This window comes from Malaclemys terrapin, chromosome 11 (genome assembly GCF_027887155.1).
Source record: "Malaclemys terrapin pileata isolate rMalTer1 chromosome 11, rMalTer1.hap1, whole genome shotgun sequence".
In the NCBI taxonomy this organism is placed as follows: domain Eukaryota; kingdom Metazoa; phylum Chordata; order Testudines; family Emydidae; genus Malaclemys; species Malaclemys terrapin.
Genome location: NC_071515.1, coordinates 69,383,711 through 69,398,652, shown reverse-complemented (window position 1 = coordinate 69,398,652; position 14,942 = coordinate 69,383,711). Strand labels below are relative to the sequence as shown.

Here is a 14,942-nt window from a genome sequence, read left to right as displayed (position 1 = left end):
TCTCTAGTTGATGGTCATGTTCAGTGCCTGCATTATTTTCTTAGCATAGTGTTTCCCAAACTTCTGAAAGCTGATGCTCCCCCATTCAAGAAAATGAAACTACTTGCAACCCCATGTGGTGTTAGAGCCCTACTCAATGTACTGTATACATCTTCCACACTCCCCCAGGTAGTCCTTTGTGCCTCCATTCCCACTTTGGGAAATGCTTGCATAGATCTTCATAGTTAAGGTTAAGACATGCTTTGATGAGCTATGAAATAGTTAGCAACTTGCTGTTTAAATTGGCATCTGAGTTCACATCCCATTAAAATATATGGGAAAGGTCACACTTAGAATCTATTGTTTCAGGCTGTCTGCAAACTCAGGCAGACATCTGAGCATTTATTACACTTGCCTTATGTTTTGAATGGTTTCTTCACAACCCTAGGAGCTAGGGGTTTTTGTGTTGGTTGGTTTATTGATTGACTTGTTTTGTTTTCAAATGAAAGTGGAGACTCTGGAGAACAATATAGAGGTCTGTCTGTGTCCCCTTGGCTATTTCTTCGCATCCCCCAGTTTGAGGAAAATGGCAATAGCATAACACCATCACTCCTGTACTTAATAGAGGCATGGGAAGGCAAGGGCTCAAACACCAGCTTTCCCACAAGTTCTGCAAGGAAGTGTTTACCAGTAACAGCACCAGCAAAGCTGCTGGTGAAACTGAAGAGGCAGTAGGCAGGTATGTGCAGGGAGAGAAAAGAGAGGGGGTTGGGTCTGAACCAGTTTGGTTTTGAAACTCTTGGGTCTGCCTGATCCCTCTGCTAGTAAAAGATCTTTATAAGCATCAAAGGGGAAGCAGAAAAGTCCCTATGTATATTTTCAATTCTGTGGATGTTATTTAAAGACTGCTCTATCAGAAACTAAATTTTTTTTAACAAGTCAATATAAAAAAATTCAAGTTGGTAGCATCCTTTTATTAAACTATTTTCAAAGGAGGACCTAGACTGATATATATACAAGTCACTGGAACAGAAAAATATTACATGCATTCCTCCTATTTAATCAGTGCAACAGAAAACTATGTTGATGCAAATAATTCATTTAACGGCTGAGAATGCAAACAGACAAAACAGCAGGAAATTCAAAGTTATGATTCATCAGAGCAACAGTAAGTGGAATTTGGTATCACAATATATGCCATTAACAGGGCCGGCTCCAGGCACCAGCAGAGGAAGCACGTGCCTGGGGCGGCACACGGCATTCCGTCCATTCTTGGGGTGGCTTTTTTTTTTTTTTTTTGCTTGGGGCGGCAAAAATGGTAGAGCCGGCCCTGGCCATTAATTTTATGCCTTAACTATACTCCTGACAATGCTGAGTTACAGTGTCTGTGGGAGTTATGGGCCAGTTATTCAGACAATTGAAGTATGCCCACGTAAACTGGGAAATTGCTCATCCAAATGGCTAATTGCATGGATTTGAAAATGCAGTCATGGTAACTCTATGTAAATTAGGTCCACAAGTGTTCACCTTAATTATCTGAAATTCTGGCCTCACTACTGTGAATTCCCTTACTTTATTTGGCATCAACAATAAAGTTGTATTTACCCGGGTTTTTTGGCATAATAATTGCATATGTGATTGATTGCATATGCAAATAAACATGCTAGGCCAAATTAATCACTGGGGTAAGGAGTGCCCCTCCACTGAAGTCAGGCAAACCTATTTTCCCACTGACTGATTTTATCTGAACATGCAAAGGTGAGTTCTGTTTAAATTCAAGATTTTCAAAAAACTGAGAGTAAGCATGCAAAATATCAGCTCCAAGGTCATCGTTTCAGAAAGTTTAAAATGAAAACAGCTATCTCAATGATAACTGCAAGTAAAATAGCTTTCTGGAAAGAATAAGTAAGACTTGGAAAGCCTGATGTAGATGTAACTGATCTTGCTTGGGCTGACAGCAAGATTGGAACATGGGACCTTCAATGCTAAAAGCATGAGCTCCTACCACTTGAGCTAAAGAACCGATGTCATTAACTGGAAACAGTAGCAGACTCACTAACCTCTTACGTCAACCAGCTACCAGAGATGGACAAAGATCCAACACTAGCCTGGTGTGGGTTACATGGACAGTGCAATCAACAGAGATCCTGGGCTGTGAGGCGCTGAATGCCACCAGCTCCACTTGAACTGGGTTTTGAAGGGGTTCACCACCCTGCCCCGAGTGACCGAACCATCCAATGAAGTGTTGTTCACCAAAAACAACCCTTCTTGGCAGAAAGGCCAAGGATTTAAACAGACCTACTCTCTCACCCCTGGAAGGAGCCTAAAGATCGGAGATGAGGTACATTTGTGGAGCAGTGGAGGGTGAGCGAAATTTGCCCTGCCACTGCATCTGCTGCTCCTAATTTAGGTGGAAAAACAGAAGATTTACATCTTTAGCCCATATGAAATACATTGCTACCCTGGGCCACAACGCGATACATACTCAGCTTTCTTATGAGAATTCCATATACAGTGTGTGACTAACAGGAACCCAGACACGACTCACAGGAACCCATTACTAAGTTAGACGAACATTTTATGGAGGTTATTGGAACGGACTCCAGTAAAAACCTCACCAAATAAATCATACACAAGAAAGTAGCTAAAAATAGAGGGAATGGAAGCAAAGGTAAAACACTGGTACCTTGTCCATCTTTACTTCTAGCAAAATATTAGGCAAAGTGGGGGGGGGGGGGGGGAGAGGAAAGAGAAAATGCTTTTCACTTCTGATAACTTTTTATTCTATTAAAATTGGTATTTAAATTTGGGCAGAGAGCTTTCAAAGATTCAAAGAGAGGCAAGCTCAGGGCTTCAATTACAAACAAGTGAACTGTAAGAGTGAGGAAGCTGGAATTGTGAGGCCTAGAACTCAGGATACCTCGCTTCTCTTGGACTCTGACACTAGTCTTTGTGACCTTTGGGTAAGTCACGTCTTTGTGCTCAGTTTAAGTATAGTAACTTCCTAAGCCACATGGATATTGCAAGTCTTAATATTAAGTGCTTTGGGACCCTGAGGTGCAGAGTACTATTAGCAGCGGCATTACGTTAGAGCCGAGAGGTCCCAACTAAGACCAGGGCCCCATTGTGCGATGTTCTGTACCAACACATAGTACAAGAGCTTACAGTCCAATAGACAAGGCAGGGTGGACGAAATGAAGTATCAAACCCACAGGGGACTGAGGCAGAGAGTCACACAGGAAGTCTGTAACTGAGAACTGCTAACTGAACCCAGAACTTTCGAGTCCCACTCCACCACAAGACAGTCTTGCCAAAAAACGAGGCAAACATGGAGAGTGCTTTGGATTACTCCTTTTGAAAACTCTATTGCAGTCTCCGCTGCAGCCACCGTGAGGCAGCAGAATGTTGTATCATATTTTGAAGTACTAACATTCCACTTGTCCCAACAAAGTTCTACAGATCTTCACAGGAACATAAGTTAGTGTGTTCTCCTGATGTAACAAATCAATACACCCTCCCTCCCCTGGACATGGGCCCTCACCAAAAGTGTGTTTTGGAGCAGTGAAGAGGGTAAAGTGTAAATATCTCAAGTGGCTTGAGCTTCCCACTGACAGGCCATGATGTGTGGGACATAACTATCTTGCCCTGAAAACTCTAATAATCTTCTGAAGATTGACAATCATTAATGAGGTTTATCTCTTGGGTAGATAGATACCAAAACATTAGCTTCTCTCCTTAGAGGATGATAATGGATTTTCTTCCCTTTTTTGCATTTAGAAGATTTGAGGCTTGCTTACCTTCCTGAGAGAATGTAACTGCAAGTGATGATCTCAAGCTAATTTTGTATAGACATAGTGGTCATTCACCATGTTATGCATGCACCATGCTTGTCACCAGCAATGCATTTAACCTCATAACGCCCATGTTTATCAACATTCCTATTTTACAGAAGGGGAAAATAGGTCAAGTGATTTCTTCAAGGTAAGACAACAAGACTAAGGGAGAGCTGGGAACAGAACCCAGATGTCCTGACTAATAGTCCTGTGCTTTAACACAAGACAATCTTTCCTCTGTGAGTTAGAATAGATGTTCCAAAGTTTGGGGATGTTCTGAAATAGTGTTTTGCTTTGTCCCGTTATGGACCTGGAGACAGCTGCAAAATAAACATTCGGATCCAGTTCATAATTTTTCAGATGCTCAGGGGGTTTCAAATCTACAGTAGAGTTTTGATTAGTCTCAGATTCAGGGTAATTCAAAAACTGAGTTTTGCTCCAGACCCATTGCTACAAGCTGGTAAGAACTTCGGACAGCATACATAGTGTCCACTGGTGCTTGGAGCTTGACGAACGAAATACTGGGTGAAATATCATGTTCTGTGTTATGCAGCAGGTGAAATTAGATGATCAAGGTAGTCCTTTCTGGCCTTAAAATCAGTTATAATCTGGACACACAGATTAGTTGCAACACAGCCCACTTTTTGTTAGAAGAGACACACAGCAGAACCAGTGGAATGAGTGGAACCAGTGACTGTAGCCTACTGCATTGACTTGAGTCCAGCTCAAGTCAATAGTGACTGAAAGCTGTTACCTTGTGCTGCTTGTTCAAGTGATCTCTGGGAAATGAATACTCTCGGTCCCGTTCCACAAGGACAGGCATCCACCATCCCAGCACGCCCTGACTGATAGCCTGGCTGGCAGAACCAGCAGATATACTGAGGAAGCATGTACCATGGAGTGAAGCACTGTCACTAACTCAAGGGGCCCCGCTAGCTCATGTCTGAGGCACGCTAGTGGGCAGGTGGGGAAAGCTTCCCCGGCTGCAGCCGAAGCAGTACCTGGCCTGGGGTATGATGGAGAACTTTGCTTTTCTAAGACTAATAATTTGCCAGCTTCCACCAGCATAAAACTCAGTTACAAAATAATCTCCCAAGTGGTTAAAAAAAAGGATGAAGGCCAGATTCTTTTGTACAGACAAATTGTGCTTGGGGCAGGAACGGGGTGAGAAGAGGTGCAAAGGGTGGCCATACCCTGCCTCCCACCAGACACACACCTGTGCTGGGGCAGGAGGGAAGGTATCCTAGAAGTTGTTACACTGGGCCTCTGGCACTAGAGGATTTCTTGGCATAGAGGGAATCCCCTACTGGCTAGGAAAGCCTGGCTTTCAGGGTGCTTTGAGGTGTTAGGAGTGGCCACCAGCCAAAAACACCTAAAACATACATTAGTCTGTTTGCTCTTACCCGTTTTTGACTGCAGCATACAATCAGGAAGGTCTCTATACTGTGCTCCTTGAGGTAAGCATTGCGTTCGCCTCCAAAACCCAGCTCCACCTCGTAGTCTCCATTCAGATAATTCAAGGTTGCTTTGGTAATGTGGATTCGCCTGGAATGAGACAAAAGGCAAATTGTGGAGTTCATTAGGCAGCTCTAATAATCACATATCTAGTAAGCCAATTCCTGCCGGTGACAGATTCTGTGCACTAGAACAAATAGCTCATTTCAGGGTCCAATCCTGCTGCCGCTGATATCCCCTGGGAGTTTTGTCTTGCCTTTCAAAGGGAGTAAAATCAGGCCCATTGATATTTTTCCACAGAATTAGGTTAAAACACATTATCCAAGTTTTGCATCCATTAATAAGCATCCCGGTGTATGTAAGGCAGACATTCATTCATTCATACATTCATTTGATTTGCTTGCTCTAACACACAGTAGACATGCTTGCTCAACAACCAAAACACATTACACACACATGACCGAGACATGAGTCTACAAAGTCATATACCATGTATACTCTGCTGCATCTAGTTTACTATACCATATTAATCACTGTAGTACCCACGTGCCTTACAGAGGTATACAATCAAGTAGATGATCCATGTTTTCTACTCTTCCCTCCTAGTGGAGAGGAAATGTAGAAATACCTGCAGAATAATAATCTCATGGGGAAGCTATGTCAGGGAGTTGGTCTTCCACTGGTCCTTAAGGTAGTGAAATGTACGTTTATTTGGATCGGTTATGGAAGGGTGTTCCAAAGCAGGAACAACATTTCCTTCTGATGACCAGGTGATATGTTCAGCAAACATTTATTAGCATATGGTTACACCTCTCCCTAACCACGACCCATTGTGATAGGGATCACACAGAGACATTAATTCTGAGTGCCACTTCATCAATTTCACTGGAATTACAAAGAGGATGAATTCCATTCTTTGCATATAAGGCATGTCCACCATGGGTGACTGCAGACCTATTGTGAACAGAAGTGTAGGGTTGAGAGGAAATAAACCAGCCAGTGAGTGCCCAAATTCAAAATTCTGCACCACACTCATGCTATGACAGACAAACAAACTAACCAAGACCCTCCTGCAGGTCAAAAGCAAAACTGTCATGTGGATTGACTCACAACAGCTTTGGTGAAGCAACAACTTACCCTGCTTTACCTCCGGCTTCCATGTGATTGGCTAGCGTGACATCATTTGACCACACATCAAACTGCCACTTCCTGAGGCCCAAGACTCCACAGTGAACTCTCCCACTGTGGATCCCAACCCTCATGTTCACGTTGACTCCTGTCACCTCCCGGACCAATCTGAAAAGAGATGCAGAATGAGAAGGATGTCTCTGGGAATTATGTGCCTGTATCCAGTGACATAACTTGACTCCAAGAGTACAAAATCCACAATTCCCTAGAAATTATTCAAACACACACAAAGGGCTGCTCATTCATAGTACTTTAGCTACAGAAAATAGACAGGCTGTACTGCACTTTGATAATCTGGCTAGCCAAGCAAAGTACTAATTAGACAGGGGTGTCCTTGGAATAAGTCCTTTGTTCTCTCAACTTGGTTGCAAGTTCAGAGCTCATGGAAAAATTCTTTGGGAGGGTGAAAGCACTAAGTCTTGGTCTTTGATTTCCATTCCAAAACTGGACATAACCTCCCAGCTCTCTGAACCTCATTAAAAGTAATAGCATGTTGCAAAGAGAAAAAGGAAATGATTTTGAGCTCGTAATTTGTCTGTATGGCACCAGGCATCAAGTGTTCCATGGATGAAACCTGATCTGTGTGTGAAATACTCACTGCAGTTGGAAACCTTGAACTGAGCTTTAAACTGCAGCCATCACAAACCACAGAACCACATCTTCTGCTCTCACTCCAAGTGGGCAGCTACAAACACTCAGACTCTGATTTTAATGAGCTCTTGGATCCTCTGTTTGCTCCCAGAACGATACTGTCATACTTGGTGGTCTTTTCCTTTTTAGGGCAAAAATTTACTTGAAGAGCTCTTCACATGGAAATTTCATTTGGGAATTCAGGTGTGTGTGGGGGGAACCTACGAAGGGTCTGATGGCCTCATTAAGGTCAAATGTGGCTTATAGTTGCTGATGATCACATCATTACCAGAATGCCCAGGTTTCACAGAGAAACTCACCTGACAGTTCCTTGGTTGTCTATGGGATTGAGAGGGGGGCAGGGCACACAACAATCTGAGCAGTTGATTCTATGGGCCAGATCCTGTACTTTCAGTAAACGCAGGTTCTTGTTGTGCACAAGGCAAATCCTACTAACTGCAGTCAGTCCTGACCACAGCCCTTTTCTGTTCCTGCAAAGACAACCTAACCTGGGGGGAGGAACCTGCATGGAAAGGGAGATATTAATTCTCCAAGGATCTAGTGCATTCTGCCCTCATCACCTGATATGGGGTTCCACAGCCCCAGGTTTGGTAACAAACGAGCAGTGGTTGCATACACCAGTCAATGAAATAAATTGCCCCAAATTCAGTTTCATTTGCTCCTTATTCTTTTCTTTTCTTTAAGAAGGAATCAAATGGTTTTCTAAAAGTGCTATTTTCAACCCCAAAGCCTGATCAGGATTGAGACCTCATTGTTGTAAGTGTCATACAAACACAGAGGTAGATATGGTCTCTCTCCCAAAGACCTCTCAATCTAACACTTGACATGTTTCTAATGGCAAACGCCTGACACTTTGACTTACCGGGGTGTTATCATTGAACCTTGTCTCATAGCTCCCAAATGAACTGATAACACAGGCTGTTTATTTTTTCCTCTGGTTTTCTTAACGATATATACATAAATAGAAGCCTATCTTTCCACTTACTCATCCCGGTACTTACATGTCCTCTGTGCACTGCACTATCTAGCTTTGAGAACACTTATTTGTAACCAATTATGCCTATGTTAATTGATCTGCCCAGAGCTGGAACTACTCAATATAGGTCCAATTCTGTGATGTGGTGAGTGTTCACAAATCCCACTGATTTCATTGGGAGCCAACATGTGTTCAGTCCTTTTCAGGATCAGCTCCTCTAGCATTAAAGGATCTAAAACAGAAATGTAAAGGCTCTGCAGTTCTCATCTCCTTCAGTTCAGTAAATTGGATTGAATTTCCACTTTATCTTGATCAAGTCTCAAGGTACGTATTTATTGTGCTGGGTACAGTACATCCTTATTGGGATTTTTTCAAGGACATAAACAAACACCCACACCTTTGTCTCATTTTTTAGATCACAAGTATGTGGTTTGAAAAGCAGCGTTCCCACCTAAGAGACCTCTTTCTGAGACTGGTATGCAACAACTATTCCTCGTCTCATACACAATGCACACCTGGACTATTATATCTGTACTTTCACTTATTTTTACATGCTGCTTCCTTGCACTTTTCACCTGTGAGATCTGTATAAAAGGAGTTGTCGAATAACCTGTTTTCAATGGCTGTAGTAAAGAATCCCATGGAATTGATGTGGAGTACAAAGAAATGGCAGGTTAGGCAGCATCTTATTAAATGCTAAAAGGAATCATTTCCAACAACTTGTACTACCAAGAAAACACTCTGTCTATTACATTTAACAGCAAAGGTCTCGCTTTCTACCGTGGGTGGCTTGAAAGAATCTATAGCCCTTGACAGATTGCTTTGTAAACCACCCTCCCCGCTCAGCTGAGTAACACTTAGGGTATGTCTCCTCTGCAGTTAAACACCCGCAGCTGGCCCACGTCAGCTGGGATGTGGGGCTACAAAACTGCAGTGTAGATGGCTGGGGATGAAGCCTGGATTCAGGGACCCGGTGGAGGGTGTCCACAGCGAAATTTTATAACCCTGTCTGAGCCCCACGAGCATGAGTCAGCTGACACAGGCCAGCTGCAGGTATTTAATTGCAGGGTAGACATACCTTATGAAGCCGGAAGATTCTAGGCTTCTTTACTGAACTGCAACCCACCTTCCCTTGAAAAAAATGCATTGGGCTGCTAGTACCCTGGGGTTTACAAATAACTCCTCCTCTATCTTTAAAGCTTGCCTCCCACTTTGTATGGGATGAAAGGCATTTAACAATCACTGGAATAAGTGATTTTCTGTTCTCACTCCCCCTTCCTCCCCCAACCTCCACCTACCCTTAGGAACACAGAGAAAATGTTTCAGATTTATTAACAGTTACAAAGCTCTCTTGAACATTGTAAAACAGACTTTATCATTGCTGGGCCTTGCCCCATGTGGAGTTACTTTTGCCTGTGCCAGGGATGGCAAAGCGGGAGTTGAACGCTACCGTTGTAACCCGTTGGATTTATACACTCGCTCAGTGCAGTGTAAACGACTGAAAAGGGACAAGGCAATGAAGCACCAGGCTGCTTATCTGTGAATAAACAGCCAAACCCAACTGTTTGCGGCCAAGTAATTAGTCTGAAAGAAGCCGTTCACCCACCTCTGGACTTGTGCCCATCTTCAGGAAGATGACTTGGCACAGGGTGGATGAAGGGGTGATCTGTGGCAGTTGTGAGGAGGATACGATTCTCTTTCCCCATCCCAAGCACACACTCTGCAGCTGCTACGGACCCTCAGGGTTGCAGTGGCATCCATGATTGTGGCACCAGCAGCATCCTTCAGTCCCATGATCCTAACTACACTCTAAGTTGGTGCAGTTGGAGCCCTTTTGGTGCACAGGCCTATATCATATTGTCCTCATGTAGCTTCATCAACATCCTGTCTTAGCCTTTCCTCCCCCTACATATTACATCTGCAGCCTATTGGGCCTTTTCCAAATCAGGTTAGTAGGCAGCATTTTTCCCTTTAAGAAGCAAAGGGGCAAGCTACTGCAGAATGACCAGGGGTCTACAAAGGTTACAGACAGATTTCCATTAGAAACCCTCTTTTCACATGCCTCTACCTTGCTGAAAAATTCTCGTTTGGGACTGACACCTTCCATGCCTAGGATGACCTATCCCAGTAGGGAGGAGGGGGAATATTTTAGATGCCCCCGCTGGTTCTAGTGGAATCAGGCTTCCGTCTTTCTACTGTCAGGTCCATTTGTGTGCCTGTGCTGGTCCCAAATGTACCCACTCTCTGCTGGCCTTTAGCTCAATGAGCTAGCTACCTCATGCATTAAGAGATGAAATACATTTCTCTCCCTGGGGAATCGGTACTTACGAGATAGCCTCTATCATGTCCATTCCCATTTCAACACAGCAGTGTGCATGGTCAGCTCTTGCTTCTGGTAATCCAGACACGCAGTAGTAGCAATCGCCCAAGATTTTTATACGTAAACAGTGATTTTCCTACAAAGAAAAAAGGAAGAGAGGGAGAAGTATGAAACTTCATTTCATGCTTGCAATAACTTGCCTTCTAGGGCAGTGAATGGTAGAAATCTAGTGAACCGGTGCAGTATGTCAATCGGGTAACAGGAACCAAAATCAGAATTATAATAGAAAACTTACAGCTGCAAGCTTATCAAATCTGGCAAAGAGCTCATTCAGCGTCATGACCAGCTCCTGAGCTGTACACTGGGAGGCCAGGCTGGTGAACCCCTCTATGTCTGCAAAGAGGATGCTATGGAAAAAAAAAAAAAGAAAGATACAGACACAAGTACCATTAAATTATTGCCTCGTTGCCTAAGTTCTAATCTGCTAGTTAATGTCCCAAGAAGAACACACAGGCTGGGAGTCATTCAAGTGGCTTAATTCATGGCTGATATCAACCCTTTTCCCCAACAGAGCACACTCTTGGCAATTTCCCTCCTTGTCCCATTTCTAAAGGCTCCACTCAGAAAAGCCACACTCATGTGTCTACTTTCCTGCCCCCCAAAAGAAATTGAGGTTTTTCCTGTAATGTGTAAATCTAATTTCCTTGTCCCACCTCTTACACAGCTATAATGGTCTGGTTTTCTTGCCTACACCCCTGATCCATTACTACTGCAATAATAATAACAGTACTCTGCTCATACATTGTAGCCTTAAAGGGACCTTAAAGTGCTTAATAGATGCTAAGTTCCACAACACTCCCTGTGAGGCAGGAGTTATACTAATTGTACAGACAGGTAAAGCAAGGCACAACAAGGTTGAGTAAAATGCTTAAAGTTGCACAGTGAAGAGCAGGACCCAAGAGTCCTGATTCCCTGTTCTAACCCACTAGAACACCCAGCTCCAGAGCCCTGGAACGCTTCTCTGTTCTTTATGAACCAGAGAGGGAAGTCTGCAGTTTTCTTATAGCCCAGCCTTATTAGCTTCCTTTTCTCACCTAGTTTTTTGGTCTAATTTCTGAAAAACTTATATAAATAATATTTCACTTTTACACAGCATCTTCCATTCTGAATGGTCCCCAAAGCACTATACACAACTATTCACATACACTACCCCGATATGCTGTCACCACGGAGGATGTAGGGAAGCAACCTGGCAGCGTAGAGCGCTGCCGCAAAACAAGAAGGGAGGGGAGGACATTCTTGCCAAACACACTGGGGCAAACCACTTCTGTTACAAGACTCAGACTAAACAAATAAGACTACGACTGTTAAGATTTCATCCGAAAGACCCCTAAACTGCATCACACAAACAGACATGAAACTAAATTATTCTACCTTGGAAAAAAGATGAGGTATCCCTCCAGGATTTGATCCAGTTGGGTCTAAATATTAGACATGCTGTTTAGGCCATTGAGGTGCCTCACAAAGCAGAGTGAGATGCCACATTACACCCAGCTCATTATTTGCTACAGGAGATCTCTGATTTGTTACTCCCCAAGAGCTGCTGCTCTAGCCAAACTGCAGCGGGCACATTTTCAGGGACATCTTCCCATAACAGCCTAGGACATGAAGTAGTGCAAAAGTGGCAAAAAAAAATTCATGAGTATTTTGAAAATGCTGAAGCACATTTTGATTCAGGCACATTTTCACCCTGTTTTCTCACTTCCCTTCCATATTTCAACGCTAATATCTGACCATACTGCATGAAATAATTTTGGTCGGGCAGATGTTGAAGCTCAAACACGATAGGGAAGAGAGAAAGCAGGGTGCCAAGCATGCCTGAATCAAAATGTGGTTTGGGATTTAAAAAAAAATACTAATGGAAACATATAATAAATCAAGCTTTCATATCATTTGCAAACAAGTTAAAACAAAGGAATACAATTAAAATAAACCAAAAATCTATTGAGAAGCATGTATAGCTTCCTAAGCAACCACGGCTCTCCCTTGAAGACCTTGTACATTTTAATCTTGTGTTGTATTTTTGGACCATGAGCAATTATTATTAGAACTGGCTCATTATAAAAATTGGAAAATGTCTGATTCTTATGCTGGCAAAAAGCCTAATCTTTTTGTGGGCTCAAGATCTACATGAAAATTACTTTCATACTGTTACTTACTTTTCAAGACAGGAATTCTCTGTTAGGCAGCAGTACAAGACAGAAAAGCATTTAAACGGCCCTGGATTCAATATAATATCTGGTTTCCCTTGACTGGGATGGGAGGAAAACTGGTAAAATTTCACTATGGGGAAAACAATGAAGTCCTTCATCTTGCTCAGATCCCATTGTGTGGGCCTGTGCATATTACATAAACGACATTACACCTAAAGCACAGCTAGTAGTACTGCTCATTGTTCTCTTCTAGGTATTTCTGGAGACACTATGCATAATGTCTCACATCGCGTCACCTCTTGGGCAGTATAGTGGCTGTCTCTCACACACAGAGATTACTCTAATGATTCTGAAATAAGGGTCAGTGCTAATGCTAATATGCACAGGATAATAACTAATGGTCCCCCTCGCCATCATGTCAGGTAGGTAATGGACACTCCACAAAAGCTACTCCTGGTAATCTTTTCACTGGTGAAACGGAGTAATTTTCAGAGGGCTTCATAGCTGATTTGCACACAAATTTATGTCTTTTCCAATTGAAGCTAAATGCCAACACCCTCAACATTGCCTTAACTTGTAACCTTTGTTAGATGAGCAAAAATTGCTTTGGGTTTGAGCTCTGATGAATTAAAGATGCCTTTCTGTCAGCTTTATCCTCATCCTGAAGTTACAGGGAAAGAGCAGCTATGGGCCCTATTTTAGGATTCCACATCTGGCCCTCTGGCTGAACTTTGGACAGCTGTTGTACAGTGTAACACTAGAAACTCACAGATACAAACACCAGAGTTATGAAGTGACCGTCAACCACACACCTCATCTGGAACCAGAAGTAGGCAATCAGACAGCAGCAGAGACCCCACTACAGTTCTGTGGTAAACTACTAAGAAAAGGGAAAGTTTAAAAAATTGACAAGGTAAAGAAACGGTTTTTGTTCTTGTTTCATTTAAATTAAGATGGTTAAAAGCAGCATTTTTCTTCTGCATGTTCTGGTTGGTAAAGTCAAGCCCTGGACACCTTCCAACTTCTGCAACAAATGAAGCAGGTTTCTACAGCCAACAACCTCCTTCATTCTAAACCAGTGGTGCTCACACTTTTTCAGTTGTGCCCCCTCTCACCGTAATGGGATCTGTCTGTGTCTTCCCCATCCATTACTGTACAGCCAAGGCTTCCTCGGCAGTGGAGCTTGGGCTGAAGGCAGAGCTGGGGGTGGAACTAGGGATGGGGAGTAGCTCCAGCTCACAGCGGAGCGGGAATTAGGGCAGAGCCCATCTGGGAGCGGAACGGAGGTACTGCTGGGGATGGAGCTGGTCTGGGGGCAGAGAAGGAGTGACGGCAGAGCTGGGCCTGGAGGCGGAGCAGGACTTGGGGCTGAACAGGGTTGGGGGAGGAGCAAAGCTGGGGGCGGAGTTGGTCTGGGAGCCGGGCTGGAAGCGCGGCACTCCCACCCCCCTACCATGGGGGCTGGCCCCAGCCCCGATGCATGCCCCCCATAACATTCCTCTGGGTCCCCGAAGGGGAGCATGCCCCAAAATTTGGGGACCACTGCTCTAGACCCCTGATTCATCCCCAGAGCACCACCAGTGTACTGAATGAAACAGGGTCCTGTGAAAAAATAGCAAGTGATCACATAGGTAAAGGCTGCATGACAATGCAAACACACAAAGGGGATGAACTGAAGCTGAATGGGCAGCCTTCGTTCTGGCATTAAAGTTTTGTGTGCTTGACTTTGAAACTGCAACATTCTTTGAACCGTTTTTTGGGGTGGAATAGATTTATAGGCCACAATTTAGGGCTATTATCATTATCTAGCCTGCCCTCCCCGTCCCACACAACACAGGCCACACAATATCACCCCACAGGCAGAATCAGAGCTTCTCTTTAGAACGAAATCTACCAGAAATTCCCCCAAAATGGCTGATCAGATTTGTGGGACATAGAATTGAAAGAGGAATTACTGTAATTATGCCGAGTTATTCTGAGGGAAAAAAGGAGCCTTCATGCCTTAATTCCACCCCACTCGCCCACTTCCCACCCTTTCTTTGTCCGGTGCCATTTATTTAGTGTTGTTTTATTTCAGGCTGCCCTTAGAAAATAAAGGCACGTCCAGCTATTCGGCCGCAATTCGGCGGACGGTCCCTCACTCCGGCTCGGAGCAAAGGACCTCCCGCCGAATTGCCGCTGCAGATCGCGATCGCGGCTTTATTTTATTTATTTATTTATTTATTTTGGCTGCTTGGGGCGGCCAAAACCCTGGAGCCGGCCCTATCTATTGGAAAGCAAAAGTCAAGCCAATTATTTTGCAGGATTCATCAGATGAGGCATTTTCC

The 14,942-nt window shown here is 43.7% G+C and overlaps 1 protein-coding gene across 1 annotated transcript in view; it reads right to left on the bottom strand.

Annotated features, from left to right (window-relative positions):
* The window catches only part of ADCY5 (adenylate cyclase 5), a 307,979-nt gene that overhangs the window by 80,180 nt on the left and 212,857 nt on the right, over nucleotides 1-14,942 (bottom strand). Inside the window, exons 4-7 of the mRNA XM_054043693.1 lie at nucleotides 10,698-10,809; nucleotides 10,411-10,538; nucleotides 6,405-6,563; nucleotides 5,216-5,357 (exon numbers count right to left, since the gene is read on the bottom strand). Of these exons, the coding sequence (XP_053899668.1) occupies nucleotides 5,216-5,357; nucleotides 6,405-6,563; nucleotides 10,411-10,538; nucleotides 10,698-10,809 (541 nt within the window). The remainder of the gene's footprint in view (nucleotides 1-5,215; nucleotides 5,358-6,404; nucleotides 6,564-10,410; nucleotides 10,539-10,697; nucleotides 10,810-14,942) is intronic.